The following is a 20,718-nucleotide window of genomic DNA, read 5'->3' on the forward strand; positions in this document are numbered from 1 at the left end:
GCAATTGTCACGCAACTTTGTGGTACATAATTGTTTAATCGAAAGCTGTCAACAAATATACAACTTACAAGTATTTGTGCACGATTTTCTATAGATCTCATGAAAATACTGTTTTCGTTTTTTGACTATTAGTAAGAAAATCTTAATACAAAATTGAATCCACTTCAATCGGGAAAAAAGTTCTTGAAAAGGTAGCCACCCGTTTTAAACGAAATGTATTATAAATTTTACGGCTAACTTATAATGAAAATTCAAGTAAATGTGCAAATGTTCTGTCGGCTGTTTATATATAGCACTGTATATATGAAACTAAAACATTTAAATATTTATGAAATGCTCTTCTAAACTTGCATATAAAGAGGTGGTCTGTAGTCGGATAGAAATTGACATTATACAAAAGAATGTCAACACATCTGTTTACCTATTTCAGGTTAGAAAAAAATCCATGCAAAGTCTGTAATTGATTAAAATTGAGTGGGTGTGAACACAAAACAGACCCAAATCCATCTTTTACTGCGGTTTTGCATGCTGTATGTGCCGAATGTGGAGCAGGATTTGCTTACCCATTTCGGAGCACCTTTTGATGGGGTTCGTGTTTCTTAATCTTTATTTTCAAATGATGTGGTTTTTTTCTTTTTTAATCATGGCGTCCTCGGTTCATTTTTGAATAAAGAGTGTGAATGTCCCGCTAGAATCTCTTTCCTCTCTTTTGCTAATGAATATGTTGTATTCTTAATATCCTGGGTGGCAATTTGATTCAGAATGGAAGTGAAAATATTTTTACTGTCTTTAATGTACATCATTAACAAAAATAAAAATAAAAAAACAGATGAAAAAATATTGCGAAAATAGTTTCAATTTTTTAAAGTTGAAATAATAGCAAAGACACGTCATATTATATTAAATTGTGAATGGTTTTTTGTCTAATTTCCGTTCCTACATATTACTCAACTTCGCATGAGATACGCTCCAAGATCCAAGAATACGGGTGATATTAGGCTTAAGAATATTTGTTGGCTTCAAGACATCATTTTTAACATAAAATATATAGCTGATCTTCTTCTTTGTTGTGGTCGTTATAGGAGTATTGTGATTGGTGTTGCATTATTAGCTGTATATATATTGTATCGAACTGAATAATGCAAAAGTCAAGCAATGATAAGTGGTCAATAAGTTTTCGAACGGATTTCTCAAAAAAGTGAATAACACATATTTAAAAAGTGTCATAACGTGGGTGTGTCTTTCATTATCGGAAACACATCTCTTGTAAACAAAGTTTTGATTTTAATACGAATCAATATATCATCCGACCATATAAGAAGTAATTAAAAAATATAGTTACACGATGTTTCATTATTTTCGTCTTTTATGTACCGTATAAATATATAATTAGTTTTTTTGCGATTTATTTTTGACCGTTTTATAGTTTAATCGAACTTTCATAAACAAACAAATTCGTATTTGTTATGTATAGACTCATGTGTCCGGTAGAGTAGATTGGTATGTCAAAAAATCGATCGAACTTATTTTTGGATATACATCTGATAACCTTTCTAGGGTTAAACAATCTATGGAAGGTCTGTAACTGTTTGAAAATTGAGTTATTTCAAGATCCTTCGATCATCTTTGATATCGTATTTGGATGTTCCGAAACCATGGCCAGTAAAAGTCATATACAAGTACATGTTTACGTGCACTTGCATAGTATCAATTTCAATTCGACGCAGCCGCGTTATAAGCAAAGCGAAAATGTTATTCGATCGCAATCGTTCTGATTAAGAACAACAGAACCAGTTCCGATCCATTTAAATCGATTCAAATGTAATGCGTGTATAACTATATATGCTTTTAATGTGATCGTCAGCTTTTCATAAAACAAATGTTGGTCTTAAGATCTTAAAACTGAAACATAATGTATATTCAGCATTTTTTTTCATTCAAAAAAAAATGTAAATCTCTTATACCCTCTTAAATGTTCTATATCGGTTAGTAACAAGCCTATCAACCCTTTTTGTATCTTTTTTCTGTTTTGTCTGTATACTTAATAATGTTGGAATCTATATAAATTTTCCTTTACCGCGGTTGATCATGAACAGTTGGTGTTACTACTACAAAGAAAAGCAAGTGTACCTTTACATGTAATCTGATTTAAACATGCGTTGGTTATGTGCGTTACTATTTAGTTTAGATAAAACTGTCACGCCTATGTACTTTGCCTTAATTGTAAACGTATTTTAAAAGTATGTTGTCGTGAAATGATTAATAAATTCGTCAGACTTTAAATGTTGTACGTCAGATGCGCGTTTCTTCTACAAAAGACGTGTAATATATATAGTGACGCTGAAGTAAAAAAAAGTATGAATGAGTGTTTATGTAACAGCCACTATGTTCCGTCAGTTACTTTGTTCCAGCGTAACTTTTCAACTAGTTATTTCGTTCCGATGGAACTTTCCAACTAGTTGTTTTATTCCGAGTGCAGTCGAAAAGTTTCGGAAAAAAGTAGCTAGCTGAAAAGTCCCGGAACAATGTATCTAGTTGAATAGTTCTTGCGGAACAGAACAACTAGTTACACCGTTCCGAATATACAATATTTCGTCCTTTTTGTAGACAGAGGGGAAGAATGAGTATCAGTATATATAAGAGCAAATCATTAATTTACAAGAATACCCAACGCACTGAAAGGGGTTTCTTTGGGGACAAATATGAAAAAGGGGCATGGAACTCTATTTTGGGGGAAATAATGAAAATGTATTTAAATTTTGATGTTCTGCGGGGAAAGAACAAACTCCCCCAGCAAAATTTAAGTTGTATTTCATAGCTCACATAAACGGAATAAGTTGCATCATCATGCAAATTATTCAGTATTCATAGTATCCTCAAGCTTAAGAGAGGGAAGAATACCCCCTCCTCATGTGGGTCTTTCCATCAATTCTTCAAATGAAACTTTGTGACTGGTTGATAAGTTCCGTTGGAACTTTTGGGCTAGTTTGTTAGTTCCGGTTTTGACTAATTTGGCAAAAAGGAACTTTCTAGCTAGTTGATATGTTCCGTTGGAACTTTTCAAGATCTTTCAACTATTCACTTTGTTCCGGTGGAACTTTTAAACCAGAGAAAGAACAAAGTACATTGTAACTAGTTAATAAATTCCTCCGGAACTTTTCGGCTAGTTAGTTCTTTCCGCCCGGGACTTTTCAACGTCGGAACAAAAGAGCATTTACATTTATTACGGCTGGTAGGCATTAAACTGATTATACATGTCAGAGTGAACATTCACTGTCTCTGTGTTTTTACAAAACCATAGTTTTATAGAATTGTGAGTTGCATGGAGTGTTGTTTCGTTGACACTCATACCACATCTTCCTATATCTATTAAAGGAGCACTAGCTACGAAATACATAAAAAAACATCTGATTTTTTTTTTTGTTCAATCATTAATGAAAGTGAAATAATAATTAACTATGTAAGCAGCAAGTAGGGTTCAATTTTTTTCAAAATAAGCGAAGAAACATCGATGGTGAGTAATGCAGTGAATAATTCAACCTCATTGAATCCGTATTCATGTGAATTCAATTTAATTACCCCTTAGCTAGAGATGGATTATGTATGATTGATGCGTGTTAGGTTATTAAAAGAAAAGCATGTCGACAATGATAGTGAAACAACGGTAAATCATTTAATTGACTGATTCGATTCACAAAAAAAAAAATCATTCTTACTCAGGTAAAATCGAAAATTAACTTATTTTTGTACCCTTAAAATTGAAATCAAACAGACATAGCAAAATCCATGTGTACGAGTTCCACATATCAATTTATATTTATGTTTATGTTTGTGTCGTTATGTGACCATTGGTTGTTTTCGGTGTCATATCTCAATAGTTAATTAGATGACGTCTAGACTAAATTGAAATACACACGAAACGAAGATTCATATTATCGATCCCATGCCCTGTAAATTGTTTATAATTTGAATAAATGTTGTACATTGTTATAATTACATTAGATGTATGTTTCATTATAATACGTTATTCTGATTGGCTAACTAGCAATCTCGTGATATTCCTTAATCAATTGCATTACACAATGCAACTTTTCATTCATGATGACACGAGGTCCCACAATAAAGTGTACAGGTAAATGAATTAAAAACTTGATAAAAGGCGTGTTTTCATGATCCTATAGGTAAAAATGTAATTATAAGTATTGAATGCTTTTTTTTTGGTAACTTTATAAATAAGGTTGTAAAAGCGTTGACCGTGTGCACATTTTTAGTATGAAGCGCTTAAATTCCGCGCTTCATACAAAATGTACTTCGGTCAACGGTTTTACACCCCAATACATTTACAAAAAAAGAGCATTCAATTCTTAAATAAATCTAATATGAGAATTAGATTCAAATCGGTGAACATGAATTTGACAGCTAGTGCTATATGAAAAAAATATTCCTAACATCAATTTGTTTTGAGTTTTAGGGTGTTTTAACGGCATTATCATGTCACGATAACATTAAACTACAACATGTTCCGCGGCCATCGGCTCTATGCATAGCAGTCAAGGCAATCGGAAATGCATACCCCATAAAACTGTCGTATATCTTCCAATTATAACACAAAAATGTATGTCTTTATCCGGCTATATCCGGCTACCTATGCTCAACTGTTGACCTTAGAATTACCATTGCACTTTTAAAAATTCAACTAAAATTCTATTGTCGTTTGGAATCTCTTAGCTTATTTCGACCAGATGCCAGAAATATCTGATACACAGTAGGATAAACAAACACAGTAATACGTACAGTAAAATATAATTCAAAAGAAGTTCGAGTTCGAGGTCAAGGTAATATGGGTTATACCATTTGCATCTTCGCGAGTCAAAGGTTGCGATCCAGATGAGATTATTCAACAGTTTGAAGAGGAAAAATTGATGAATAAAAAGATGTGATCATGATTGAAGCTAGCAACTATGTGTCATCGTCAGCTTCCAACAATCGGAGCAAAATCCATGCCGTATAATAAGCTATAAAAGGCCATGAAATAACTACAAAATATCACTTGTATAAAAATGTAAACGAAAAAATTATAACGACCTGATTGTAATAAAGAATACAAGAACAACATAATATACGATTTACATGTACAAATATGTCAGATATGCATAAAGAGTTATATTAGTTAATTTTTATTTCATTTTCATGTACAAATGTAGAGTGTAGTTCGTGTTCACCTTCACAAATTGCATCTGAAATAGATGATTGTTGTTCGATGTTTAAACGTATATAAAGGAAGCTTATGCAATCTAACAACTATAAGATACAACACGTACGGTTACTGGCATAATCTTTAAAAAAAATTCGTAAAATGTATGCCTTTTCAGTATACATTTTTTTCTTCTGTTAAATTGGCGATTTCTTTCCCAAGTAGTTGTTGTTCGAATCTAATACCAGACAAATAATACTATTTATATATGTCTCTGATCTGATACTTCACGGATAGTATGATTTCTTTCTTAGTAGTTGTTTTTCGATTCTAATCATTTGACTTCACGGATATTTCTTTCTTAGTAGATGTTGTTCGATTCTAATTCTAAGAGGATATTTCTTTCCCAGTAGTTTTATTCGATTCTAATACTAAACGGAAGGTATACTTTTATAACGATTTAAATTTGCATTCTTCAAAAGAATTACATATATTTGATGTTGCAAGGCCGCTTTTATGATAATTGCTGATTTTTGTTTATAAGGCTATATAATTTATAAGACATCTTGAATCTTCAAAGATTTAATTTTGATATTGGAATTGGACAGTTAAGCTAATATCTGCTCTATATCATAGAGTAGACTTTATTGTTCAGAATATATACTTCAAGTTTTGTTTGCGATAAAAATCAAAATTATTTTCATCAATTTTTGTCCGGATTCATGGCGTATCTTTTTCGATTTTGTTTTGTAAATTATAATCATTAAGACACTTCCTGTTTACATTTTTTATAAAAGAAAAGTAGGTTTTTACCAAAACAACTCTATTTCTCTAGTATTACTCTACTCTATTGAGGTGTCATTGATTCGAAAAAGGTTTAGTTGTATGAGTAGAAATTTGAATTTGAAAAAGGGAAATAGGGTTGTATATAAAAAAGATTCAAATGGTAAAAAAGAACAAAATGATAATGAAAATGAAACAGGATACAAATTTTTTTTGTATCCTGTTTCATTATTATGTCAAAATACAATTTATTGCAAACATAGTCATATACATTTTATACAAATATCTATTTCACAGAAGACACAAGCTCTACTGAGTTTTTTACACTGAAAATGCTCAACATTAAAATAAGACATGACATTTACACACATCATTACAAACAAATGTATCATGAATGCGGGACAACTCGGCCCCAGAACAAGTTGGACTGAGTTCAATCAGATCCTCTGTTTATGAAAACAACTTGAACAGTCAATCAGTCAACTCAGAAACGTCTATAAGGACAGCTCAGACAAAGTACTTGACCTGTGTTAAAAGAGGATTTACACTATTATAGTATTGTATACATATAAACGACTATAAATTATCAAATGTGATATTTTACATGGCAATCTCATTGCTGTACATGTATTTGCAAAACAGGAAAACAAATATTGTAATGTGTGAATACAATATTTCACTAATCTTTATTAATTTATTACATGTATTTATACAGTATAATAAAACTTGTATCCCTGACTGTCATACATATTATAATTGAAGCAAAAAATAGTCGGTTGAGTTTGCTTAACTTTAATATTTGAATTCTTCATAAATTATTTTAAAGTCATCTTTGACCTTGAAAAATGACAGCTAATAGTTCTACAATGAAGTATCTATAACCATAAGAGTTTGTGCTATAATAAAATCAGGCATTTCATTGCTCTGTTAGGAAATAGAGACTAAAATATTACATTATATTGCAATAAAACATTTTCTTTTTGCTGTTGGACTCATCAATGGCTAAAAACAGACTCGCCTTCAAAAATCCTTAGCGAGAACCCTGAAACTTGTTATGTTTTACATCAAAGTACATTGTACCATTTTCATGCTTTTGGTGTAGATTCTTATTTCTAATTCTTCATTCACCAATGTTCACATTAGGAATCTATATTTTAAATAAATCTTAGTGCTCAAATCATACATGTATGTATCTTATGTGAATGACACCATGATTTAGTGTACATCATTTGTACACGTATATAGGTTTTACTTAGTGCTAAATTTTATATATATTGTTGTCTTAGTTTTGTTTTGAAATTGGAGTACTAAAAACTTTGTTAAAGACTTCTCACTAGGCACAGACTTTTTCAGTAAATCTTTTATTTTGCAAAACTGTAGTTTTATACTGAGTCTGACTTGTCATTAAAGACAACCCCAGTAGACTTATTGATGGTCTGACTTGTCTATATAAGTCCAAGTTGTCTTAGTTGGAGATGGTCTTAGTTGTCTTAGTTGGAGACGGTCCAAGTTGTCTTAGTTGGAGATGGTCTTAGTTGTCTTAGTTGGAGACGGTCCAAGTTGTCTTAGTTGGAGACGGTCCAAGTTGTCTTAGTTGGAGACGGTCTAAGTTGTCTTAGTTGAAGATGGTCCAAGTTGTCTTAGTTGGAGATGGTCTTAGTTGTCTCCTGACTGGCTTGTCTTGCACCCATATAATCATAATAATTTATACTTCACAAGCATGCACATGTGCAGTGTAACCAAAACTCTGTCTAACCGACAAAATGTCAGACAAAAAATCATTCGGTCAGACAGAAATTTTAAGATTTTTTAGTTGAATATAAAGTAGAAAAGTTCAAATTTCTCTTTTGGTCAGACAATCCCTAAAACAGTTTGGCACAGACTGCATGTGACATTTTGATACAATAAATGTGGCCAAGGTTTACAACAAACATATATGTTCAACAAAGTACACATTTATTGCAGACTTGTGCAAAATCATTAATCTAAGTATCCATGAACCTGCTAAATTTTTTTTTAAATAAATAAAATTAGTATTCTGAACATAACTGAATCCACAATAGTTTATTATCATGATTATTGTCATGTTTTCTGCTTTTGAAGAGAAATACAAAATACAAAATTACTCAATATATGTTATTTTGAAAACATGTGTTATATTATATATAAGTGTCTAAGAATGTAACTTTAACACACTAATGAGTGTTATAAAATTAGTTTGTTATATTTTATATATTATTCACGCAATATTTCGCTAAACAAATTAGCTTCATCGGGCATGAGCATCTATCTAGGTTAAAAATCGTATGCATGACAAAAAATATCTTTGTAGCTTGATTGTTGCTATTTTTAGACACTATATGTATATATATGTATATATATAACTCGTCTAAACATCAACCCAACATTGTATATATATATATATATATATATATAAATGTTACATAGAACATGTTATGTTATTTCAGTTTTATGAATATAACCAACATGGGAAGTTTTGAGAAAAACACAAGCTGGACAAGCAGAGATACAGAGATCCCAAAGTTTCCTATTCAAAGGTTGGAACCGTCCATACAGAAGTTTCTTAAAGTGATTGAAATGGACTTGGACAGGTTACATAAACACAGGCTTAATATTGAAAAGGTAATTTTATGACTGTGTATGACACACAGTGTTCCAGCTAGCATGAAATGGAGGGGCGCCGCGCACCGCCCCCGAAATTTTGCGCCCCTCTGCCTTTTTTAAGCGCCCCTGCGCCCCTCTGTGCCCTTTTGAAAAAAAGTTTAAAAAACGATCTTTTTTCCTCATATCGTCGCCATTTTGTTGAGTTCTTTATACACACACTTCATTAAGACAACAGATTAAAATTGTTGACACTTGTTAAACTGATTATAATCACCTATTTGATTAGAGTCAATTACTTAATCAGGTGAAATTTACGACCCTGTCTAATCCCTTTACCCTGAAGCACCAAACATCGAAGTTAAATAAATTGATTATTTTAACACCTAACGATGCAAAATATAATTTATAAAATAAATGTGAACGGTGTTCATTTCTATTGTATTTGTTATTTATTATGTCATTTAAAAAGAATCATTCCAATAGGTCAACACGCAAAATGCATGAAACATGATGTAACTTTGACCTCCGTAGCAGAGTTCAAAAAATTTATGGGTCACTGAATATTCACAATTCAGATCGTTTTTGTTTTGATGTTTTTATTTTTGAAACTGATCTTTCAAACTAGTTTTAATCCAGAAGAAAGTAAAAACATTGCTTGACTGTACCTTTAGTTGAATATCTATATCCAAATTAAATTAATTAAAACTAATCCATGATCACAAATTGAATGCTTTGTTTACAATTGTTCAAAGCCATGTGCTTTTTGGCGGGAAAATTCGGGAAACCCCTTATTAACAGGAAACAGTTACATTTCATTGTTATTTATAGACAGTAGGAATTTCTTCTAAGATTTATTCATGAAAAATTATAATAATTTCTTGGGGTGAAACTGATAATACTTTTTTTATTAAAATAATTTACATCTAGGGGTATGGAAAGGGGGGCTGTTTTTTTTTTGTTTTTTTTTCAATAATATTACAAATATATATATATAAAGTTCACCAGTCTGAAAATACATGGTTAAATGGATTTTAATTCTGAAAAACTCATGTTTATTTAATTCCTTTATTATTTCCATCATAATAAGAAACAAGCTACATGTATAAGGTATTTCAAACATATATTTTTGGCTTTTATATAAGAACATTAAAGACTATTAGTATGTATGTGCCTGCAGTAAAAACAAACCTGGTAAAGGCCTAAAAAAATTCTACAGGGCCCTTGTAAAAACTTTTGAATCCAGACTGGCCTTCAGAGAAAATGTTAAGTATTGTTCCTGACTGTATTGCAGATTTATGTGAAGTTTTTAAACTGACATGCACAATTCATTTCACAAGTGTAATAAAAATAATTCTACAAAACAACGCAGCGCATCGCGTTGCAAATTCATCTTAGACCCACCATGCATCAAGAAATATGTCTTTATGTGGTAATATTAAGTATTTGATTTTTTTTTCAGTGAGAACGCGCTAAAGTGCCCTTTTTAAAAACGCGCCCCTCTATTTTCAAATCCTAGCTGGAACACTGACACATATATTGAATTAGGGACAAATTAGAAGTTCTCAAATCTGGTAATAAAGTATAAAAACGTGCCTTTTTTAAGGGGAGTTAGTTACATCTTCAAGTATATAAACATGACTTATAAGTACATACAAGGTACTTATGTGTTGCCCCTGAAAAAAAAAATTATTGCTATACATGCTATATATGTTACCTTTTTATTGGTTTAAGTTTCTTATAACATTTCATGAATTTATCTTTGGAATCATGGAAGGCCGTACTGAAACCCATAGTTGCTAATTAGGCCCCACCTTTAGGCGGGTCGCCCTATAGTGATCAGTCTGTCCGTCCATCCTTCCATCCGTCCGTCCGTCCTTAACACTTTAACTTTGTGTCCGCTCCATATCTAGAGAACCATTATGATTTCATACTTTATACTTTACATGTTTATTAACCACCACCAGAGGGCGTGTCATGATGTATGTACAACTTCCTAGGTCAAAGGTCAAGGTAAAAAAAACTTTGGTTTCAGTTGACAACCCTGTGTCCTGTGGTGAAGATCGTGTCCGCTCTATATCTTGAGAACCGTTATGATTTCAAAGTTTATACTTGACATCCATTTTAACCAACACCAGAGGGTGTGTCATGATGTATGTACAACTTCCTAGGTCAAAGGTCAAGGTAAAAAACTTTTGTTTCAGTTGACAACCCTGTGTCCTGTGGTGAAGATCGTGTCCGCTCCATATCTAGATAACCGTTATGATTTTATACTTAATACTTAACATGTTTGTTAACCAACACCAGAGGGTGTGTCATGATGTATGTACAACTTCCTAGGTCAAAGGTCTGTCTGTCTGTTGGTCTGTTCATCGCTAACAAATTTGAGACTAATGCTTCATATCAGATTATCCATACAACTTAATACCCCACGTTATTGACAGCGGGGCCCACAGAGATGGCTCCCATTTCAATGGTATCTAGTTTCTAGGACATTTCAAATGTCATTTGGTCTCTGGTGGAGAGCTGTCTCATTGGCAATCATACCACATCTTTTTAATTTAATATAGAGCATGGCATGTCGGTATAATATCTTCTATGACATTTTTTTTTTCAACTACAGTTATCACACAGATCTGGACTACATCCAAACTCACCAAAATCAGTATTAACTTTTTTTTCTTACTTTACAGTACAGCAGACTACAGGACTGGACTAATCTAAATAAAGAACAGATAAACACAACTCGTACAGTTCAACAAATAGTGAGAAATATAAAGGAAATAGAAAAAACACGCAGACAAGTCCAGGACAGTGACCTGCACAAGTTTGATGAAAAAATTGAAGATATGAAAAACACTGCTATTAGATCAATAAAAGAATTTGCAGAAATAGAAAGTACGGAAGCAGAGACTCAGCCAGAATCTCAACAACATGAACATAATGAAGAAGAAGATGGTACATTGTATTTAATTATAATCAAACTAAAATAGTAGGATTGTTTAAAAGAGATAACAAAGTGATAATCAAACTAAGAAGTTGAAAATAAACTGGTAATGAGGGAGGGTAGGAGAGGTAATGATCCCGAAATCCCGGGCTTAAAAACATGCAATCCAGAGGTCCCGAATTTAAATAAATTGAAATCCTGACAAGTCGAAAAAAGAATTCCCGGATCCCGAAAGGGTCAATCCTGTAATCCTGAGCTTAAAAACACCCGATCCCGGAGTCCCGATAAAGGTCCTACCCCCCTGGGTAATGCAATGTTGAAAAAAGGAAAAACGACCGAAGGACAAACAAAAACACACAAAACACAACATAGAAAACTTTGTTCTGTATATGATTTAGCACTGTAGATATACATGATGTCTTAGCAGTTTATTTTCTGTTCTGTATATGATGTAGTACTGTAGATATACATGATGTCTTAGCAGTTTATTTTCTGTTCTGTATATGATGTAGCACTGTAGATATACATGATGTCTTAGCAGTTTATTTTCTGTTCTGTATATGATGTAGCACTGTAGATATACATGATGTCTTAGCAGTTTATTTTCTGTTCTGTATATGATGTAGCACTGTAGATATACATGATGTCTTAGCAGTTTATTTTCTGTTCTGTATATGATGTAGCACTGTAGATATACATGATGTCTTAGCAGTTTATTTTCTGTTCTGTATATGATGTAGCACTGTAGATATACATGATGTCTTAGCAGTTTATTTTCTGTTCTGTATATGATGTAGCACTGTAGATATACATGATGTCTAAGCAGTTTATTTTCTGTTCTGTATATGATGTAGTACTGTAGATATACATGATGTCTTAGCAGTTTATTTTCTGTTCTGTATATGATGTAGCACTGTAGATATACATGATGTCTTAGCAGTTTATTTTCTGTTCTGTATATGATTTAGCACTGTAGATATACATGATGTCTTAGCAGTTTATTTTCTGTTCTGTATATGATTTAGCACTGTAGATATACATGATGTCTAAGCAGTTTATTTTCATGTAGCAAATAAATTTCTTGAGAAATTACATTTAAATATACATGTATTGAAGACATCATGAAAATAAAATAGAATATTTAAAGACAATTATCTACAAAGGATGTAATCATTTACAGTTCTCTGTTCATACAACCTTCAAACAATTAGAAAAACATATGATATTGAGCAAGTAAAGACCACAGCATTTTGTGTAACATTACCCATCTTTTATATTGACAGCAAACCTCAGCCATCCACTCATGCCAGGTAAACATTCAGATGACCCTTCCAGAAAAGCCTCCATAGCACTTGGAATTGAGCAGTTACAGATTAATCCTAAAATCATTGAAGACACAGAAGCAATGGAGTCATGGGAAAATTTACATCAAGTAAATTTTTATAGTAAAAAAAGAAAAACAGCATATAATATTTACAAACAATTAAAATAAAAAGGCAGATATTATAAACTCCTTAAGAGTCACTCATTAAGGTTTATGAACCCTTTTGTAGGCATTATTGTACGAATTTTTCAGAGTTCAATTGTATCAAAACTACAGATATAACAAATAATAGAAATAGACCATTTTGTACATACACCAAGGGGAAACTTGATGCAAAGCATTATTATTTACTGATTCATTTCATTTAATAGAATAAGAGTACTTTGTGGCAAATAAACCAAGATTTTTATAGAAAATCCAGTCTTTAATACAGAGATTTTTGTTATAAAATTTGAAACATAGATTATTTACTTGGCTTTTCTATGATGTGCTAGTGTTTATTTTTTGCAAAAAGTTCTAACCAACCTGTAAATTCAAAAATACCTTGTGCTGAGTCACTAAAGTCAAGGTGTACTTGATTTGGTCCATATCTTTATTTGTTTTAACCAATAACTACATTAATAAACTTGTTTTAAGGAAATCAATGCTAGCACTGCATGCAATAATCCTATATCTATCAATCATCAATTTGCCAAATATGAGAGTACAAGGATAAAGGTTGTGGATTTTCTATAAAATTTCCATATGATTAGCATTGAACCAACACAAGGGTACATAATCCTTAACCATTGAAAATGAGCAAAAATCAACACTTTGATCATAGTATGTATACTGTCTACTGTAGATCATAGCATGTACAATGTATACTGCCTACTGTAGATCATAGTATGTATACTGTCTACTGTAGATCATAGTATGTATACTGTCTACTGTAAAATTAGTATGTATACTGTCTACTGTAGATCATAGTATGTATACTGTCTACTGTAAAATTAGTATGTATACTGTCTACTGTAGATCATAGTATGTAAACTGTCTACTGTAGATCATAGTATGTATACTGTCTACTGTAGATAATAGTATGTATACTGTCTACTGTAGATTATAGCATGTATACTGCCTACTGTAGATCATAGCATGTATACTGTCTACTGTAGATCATAGTATGTATACTGTCTACTGTAGATCATAGTATGTATACTGTCTACTGTAGATCATAGTATGTATACTGTCTACTGTAGATTAATTATTAATTGTAGGATGCCAGTTGGAAAGGACTTTGTGGGTATAAGTTAACAACAAATTTGATTGTACAATGAAGCAAATTTTCCAATGCATGTAGTTTGGAATTCCAAATTTGCCTCAACCATGAAATTAAATATTAATGAAACATAACTTTTCAAGGAGTGACAATGTGTTTTGTTTTATAATAATTAAAATTATACTTATTGGAATAATACCTGGTGAAATTAAACATGCATTAATCAGAGAAATAAGGAGATATGGTATGATCGAAAATGAGACAACTCTCCAGAACAGATCAAATGACACAGAAATAAACAACAATATATAGGTCACAGTAAGGCCTACAACAATGAGCAAATTAGTCTGAATCAAGAAATCTTATTACCTTCACTTTTTGATGTACAGTATTATCCTGTGCTGAGACAAACAAGAATTAAATGATGGAATTTTTTTATTTTAGAATTTAATGGAGTTAAACACAATGATTCATCATTTTTCTACTGAAGTACATGTAAGTTTAACGTTACAATAGCAATCAACTGAATGTAAAATTGAAAGACTAATTTAAAATCTATTATACCATAGTCAAGTTACTCACATTGAATTTGACCTTAGATAGCAAAATATTATCTGGTGTATTTTTTAGAGAGTAACTTTTGTACTGAAGCACTTATCAAAACTTTGTTAGCCAGAGGCTGATTAAGGGGGGGGGGGGGGCTAGGGGGGCCGGCCCCCCTTTTTGGGAAAAAATTTGGTTGCTTATATAGGGAATCACTGAAGCGTGACTGGAGCGGCCCCCTCTTAGGCAGTCAGTGGGCCGCCAGTATAAGCAGAAGCATAATATTGACCTTGACTTTAACCTTAGATTTCTAAATTAACAGTATACAGACATCATTATGTGTTCATGGGTCAGTATAATTCTTTCAGATTGACCTATCAGTAACCATGTGTCAAAATTACACAGAGGCAATGCTTATAAAAAAATAATAGCTGAAAACTAAAATGAGTATAATCATGTATCAATTTAACAATGTATAAATAACATGATTACATTTTCAGCTGATTTGTACAGAGTTATCTCCCTGTAATGTTATGTTTTCAGCTGATTTGTACAGAGTTATCTCCCTGTAATGTTATGTTTTCAGCTGATTTGTACAGAGTTATCTCCCTGTAATGTTATGTTTTCAGCTGATTTTTACAGAGTTATCTCCCTGTAATGTTACATTTTCAGCTGATTTGTACAGTGTTATCTCCCTGTAATGTTATGTTTTCAGCTGATTTGTACAGAGTTATCTCCCTGTAATGTTATGTTTTCAGCTGATTTTTACAGAGTTATTTCCCTGTAATGTTAAATTTTCAGCTGATTTGTACAGAGTTATCTCCCTGTAATGTTACATTTTCAGCTAATTTGTACAGAGTTATCTCCCTGTAATGTTATGTTTTCAGCTGATTTGTACAGAGTTATCTCCCTGTAATGTTATGTACCATCTTAACTGTATCTATGCTATGTTTTCAGTCACAACAAGAAAAAGTTGACAACATCCAGGATAATTTAGAAACTGCTCAACAAAGTATAAACGATGGGACACGATCACTTGGCGGGGTAAAATTATTGCATTGCTTGCATATTTACAAACATAGATAAGTTTCAAAACTTTTTTACTTGAAAATTTAAAAAAAAAAAACTTTTACTTATTGTTATTGCATTAAAATAAGATAGTATAGTTTTATTCATGAAAGAGCAATTGTAATAAGTCTCTAAAATGTTCTAAAGTTTGGCAGAAAAAGATAGGATATAAAGAAGAGGTTCCAAAAATTTTGGTAGGAAAAATATGTTTTTGGATTTATTGAAATATCTTACATACACTAGTATGTACAAGAAGGAAAAATTCAGAATTTAATTATGCTTTACTGAAAGTATTAGTATAATATCTTGATTTTAAATGTGCCTAACCAAAATGTCTAAGGGTAGACATGAACCTTCATAAGAGTAAAAAGGGAGAATCCATAATTGTAGAAAAAAGAACTATATATTTTTTTCGCCTAATCATCCCAATTTTCTAGCAATATACATGTATATTTTAAATTTCAAATTCAGGTGAAGTTGTTTATGGTACTAAAAAATGTCCAACTGCTTTTTTTAAGATCTCAAAGCTTGGATAAATTACTAGCTTTGTAGTATTTCTACTTTTAGGCTTCAAAATACAAGGCAGCTATTTTCCCAATAGCTGGTGCTGTGATTGGTACTATAATGGCTGGTCCTGTAGGATTAGTGGCTGGAGCTAAAATAGGTGGAGTGGCAGGGGCTGCTGCAGGTGGCGCTTTAGGTAAGTATTTAGTGGCTAGTCCTTTAGGATTAGTGACTGGAGCTAAGATACAACCTGTATACTATATGATAGTCAATCCACTGAAGTGGAATTGTGAAAAACGATCATTCTAACGTTTGTAACGTTCATTTTGATTGGATAATGTCACTTTCTTACATGGCATCAATTGACAATTGATGCTATGGGACGTACGCGCAAGCGCAGACGGCATATGACAGATTTTAAATACATGTTTAAACGTTGTTTTATTTCAGTTTCATTAGAATGGAGATAACAATGTTGTATTTTAAGCTCCGACGGCATCAATTTGGGATTTGATGGTCGCAAATACCCGTTTGATGTCTCCGCTAATGCGTCACCAGTAAACTTAATTTGCGACCATCAAATCCCCAATTGATGCCGTCGGAGCTTAAAATACAATACAGTTATCTCCGAAATATCGACTCTGAAAAATCCTCACCATGAATTGCTGATTGACATTAGATGTTGATAAAAGTAAATATAAGGTGTAAGACAGCAACAGGGTTTAACAAAGAAAACTAGAGATACCATGAGGTCAATATACTCTGATTTTGATTTCATATTATTAGATAAATCAACTACGCATTGAAATGTTTAAAGAATTGCCGATTTTCTTTAGGCTTGTAGCTTTGTATACAGATTTTTTTGTAAAACCCTGAAATCAATCATCCACGAAATTATAATTTTCCATTAATATATGAGAATTGGTACACTTGAAAATAAACAAATCCACAAAATACAAGTACCCAACACTTTAGCTAAAATTAATTTGGATCGTTTAATTTTCTTAAAATTTTGACAAAGTATTTACTTTGACCCTTTTACAAAATTATAAAAAATCAAAAAATTTGAACCAACCGTTTTATCAGAAAAATTACACTGGTTATATAGCAGTTTGACAAACACTTATTTTGATCATTGAGAAGCTTGATATTCCCTTAACAACACAACGTAATTTAAACCTTTAGCTGATTTTACAGAGTTATCTCCCTGTAGTGTTAGGTACCACCTTAACCTTCTAAAATTCCTATATCTTACTTTATTGATGATTATTCTTGATTTATTTACAGGTTATACAGGAGGGAGAATAATTAAATCAAGACAAGATAAAATCACAAATATTGAATTGAGCAATTTAAGTGAGAAATCAACGGACTGTTGTAGTGAAGATAAACAATCTCAAGGGAATAGCTGGTTGCCATGGAACTGGTGAAAGGAAATAGCTGTTTACCATGAAAACTACACAAATAATGCCATAATAATTACAAACATTATTATATAATAGTATAAAGGGTAGAATTGACTTTACACTGCAGATATCTCCTACTTGTTTTTAAAATAAGGCTGAATTAATAGACTTATTTAAATGCCAGATTATATTTAATCTCATCCAGTTTTAGTTTATAGATGTACTTCCTAAAGATGATTAGAAATATAGATGTTTTGTATTGCATTGTGCAGTACTATTTTCATTTTGTCATATCTTCAAAATGCAGATTATTCCAAGGTTTTGTCCACATTGTTTTAGTTTTTTATTTTCTTGCCATTGATTTTGAATTTCTGTTACTGTTATTCTCTTAAGAAAAGTTGTGAAGTTCACTAAATAGTGTTCTATTCATGTTTGTAATAAATCATGACATTTTCTTATATAGGTTGTGCATTTCATAATATCTGTAAAAATTGTATGAGGTCCAAGTGTATATCTTATAATTCAGGGAGAACCATTATTAACACATTATTTTAGGCTTTATTCATGAAGCATATGATTGCAAATATCTGTAACAATAAAAAGAAAACAGTTTCATGGCAGAGAATCGTAACTTCTAAATTGTAATGTTATGACATTATGATTCCTACTTTCAGGGATTAAAGATATGAAAATTGTTCCGTTTATTGTTTACATATTTACTTATCAGGCTTAAAAGCAAACTTGGTGCTATGTACTTTTCTAAATGTGAGGTTTAATGTTTTTGCTCTATGACATATATATCAAGTTATAAAAATCAACACTTTAGGAAGTACTTAAAATTCATCAAAATTAATCCCCAAAAAACATCATATTTTTTTAAAATAATCTCAGCACTAAAATCATGATTATGGGATTAAAATATTGTTTTATTATAGGAAGTAAAAATATTTCCATAAATATCAATATTTAACATTTAATGTAACCATGGTAACAGTATGACAGACTGATCAATTGGAACTAATCCCTTCAATGGCATATAAAATTGTCTGATATATGGCATTATCTCTTTTTTTTTATAAGTTTAATTCAGTCAAAATTATACTGATGAAATGTATAAAATGTCTCGTGGGCTTATACTGAATGCATTGTAAACTTTATTTGCTCACCTGGACCATAGGCTAGACTAGTTCAAATAGGACTTGAAAAGCTATTTTCTATTTTGCTTTGATGCCTTACAGCGACAATGTAAGGCGTCAAAGCTAAACGTATAATAACCTTTCAAGACGTCATAATTATTTGGACTAAGGCTAGGCAGAACTTAAATTATTTGAATCTCAAATCTAAGGTAAAACTTTAAAAAAAACAAGAATGTGTCCTCAGTACACGAATGCCCCACTCGCACTATCATTTTCCATGTTCAGTGGACCGTGAAATTGGGGTAAAAACTCTAATTTGGCATTAAAATTAGAAAGATCATATCATAGGGGACATGTGTACTAAGTTTGAAGTCGATTGGACTTAAACTTCATCAAAAACTACCTTGACCAAAAACTTTAACCTGAAGCGGGACAGACGGACGGACGAACGAACAGACGGACGGACGAACAGACAGACGGACGGACGCACAGACCAGAAAACATAATGCCCCTCTACTATCGTAAAGTAAAAAGCATCAATTCTTTATGGTTATAATTTTTTTCAATATTTTTTTGTAACATTTACCATCATCTTAGTAAAATATCACTTAGTATGAAATTTCAAACATAATTATCTAGTTAATGAATATTGAAAGTAAGGAAATTAAGAAATAAAGGTTTGTTAATATTTCAGATTCAGAGATAAGTTTTTGTAAATATATAATTGTGGTTTAAGTATAACTTTCAATCTCAATATCGTCACTGAACTTAATCTCTGGTGCATAGTTGTCTAAATGGCTATCCTACCACAAAACTGTTGTATTTTTCTTAAATTGCTTAAAAGGTAATTTTCTATTTTCACCTCAAAAGTAGGCTCAAGATTTTTACAATTTATTCCATTACATGCAAAACATGCATATATTCCATTGATAAATTAAGAACATGTAGTTACCTTGCTTCTGTGGTAACGGATGTATATTTTCTGCCGAATTAAACATTGCAATGTTACTGTGTTATTATAATGTTATTGACTAAGATCTTGTTTTGTTTTCTTTGTTATTCTGAAGCAAAATAACACATTTATCATGTTAATTTATGTTTTAAACTTTTTACAAACTAATTTTTTAGTTTGATTTATATAATGTAATATAATGATATACCGAATGAGATTTCATATATTGCGAAAAATCAAATTTCTAAAAACTAAATATTTGCCCTTCGAAAATTTTGGGAAATTAATTAAGTTTTATGAACCAAATACTTTAAATAGTAATTGTACATTATGAAGTGATGATAAAGTCAACCATATTTCTGTTTGTTATCGATAATTTTCTTCAGATCTATCATGATATGTATAATTTTATATTTGTATATATTATCCATATAATATTATATTCTTTAATGGGTGTCCAAAGAGTCTTGGGGGTCTCATTGGGGAGTTCCGATCCCTGATCCCGCTTAATGTTTTGTCAGATTCCTGTATCCTGCTTACACTATGTATGTAAGCAATTCTCATTTTTTTGTCATTTCCCGGGTCCAACTAGACCTTATTTCCCGTTTTCCCGACACAATAATTTGACTTTCACGTGTCACGCTTACAAAAAATCGACAATCCCGCGTCACGCTTAGACCCCAACGAGACCCACTGTCTTATGTTCATTTTATATAAATTATGCTATCTTTAAGATTATTATTGATAGATTATTAATATCAATTCTGTTTGAGAATTTTAGGGTTGTGATTAATGAAATGATATTTATAATGCTCTTGTAACAATCTGAAAAGAATTGACCTCTCTAAAAAAGGTTATAATTATATTTGACAAAAATATCTGAGTTAATACATAAATTGTTGTGAACATCTAAGCTAAATTTGGTGACAATTGTATATTTTGTTATTTATGTTATTTTGTTATTATCATTATTTTGTT

The 20,718-nt window shown here is 31.5% G+C and overlaps 1 protein-coding gene across 3 annotated transcripts; it reads left to right on the plus strand.

Moving 5' to 3' along the window:
• Positions 1–5,960: 5,960 nt before the first annotated feature.
• On the plus strand, positions 5,961–19,022 carry LOC139503812 (syntaxin-17-like). 3 transcript variants are annotated; one of them, XM_071293743.1, is made up of 8 exons: positions 5,961–5,995; positions 8,446–8,620; positions 11,293–11,557; positions 12,830–12,978; positions 14,576–14,626; positions 15,632–15,718; positions 16,310–16,442; positions 17,534–19,022. In XM_071293743.1, the coding sequence occupies exons 2-8, from the start codon at positions 8,450–8,452 to the stop codon at positions 17,674–17,676; spliced, it is 999 nt and encodes a 332-aa protein (XP_071149844.1). In that variant the 5' UTR covers positions 5,961–5,995; positions 8,446–8,449; the 3' UTR covers positions 17,677–19,022. The 3 variants fall into 3 exon arrangements, with proteins under 3 accessions (XP_071149844.1, XP_071149845.1, XP_071149843.1); XM_071293744.1 differs by having other exon boundaries at positions 5,987–6,140; positions 17,534–19,015; XM_071293742.1 differs by lacking the exon at positions 5,961–5,995 and adding an exon at positions 6,850–8,146 and having other exon boundaries at positions 8,426–8,620; positions 17,534–19,015.
• Positions 19,023–20,718: the final 1,696 nt, after the last annotated feature.

This window comes from Mytilus edulis, chromosome 14 (genome assembly GCF_963676685.1).
Source record: "Mytilus edulis chromosome 14, xbMytEdul2.2, whole genome shotgun sequence".
In the NCBI taxonomy this organism is placed as follows: Eukaryota; Metazoa; Mollusca; class Bivalvia; order Mytilida; family Mytilidae; genus Mytilus; species Mytilus edulis.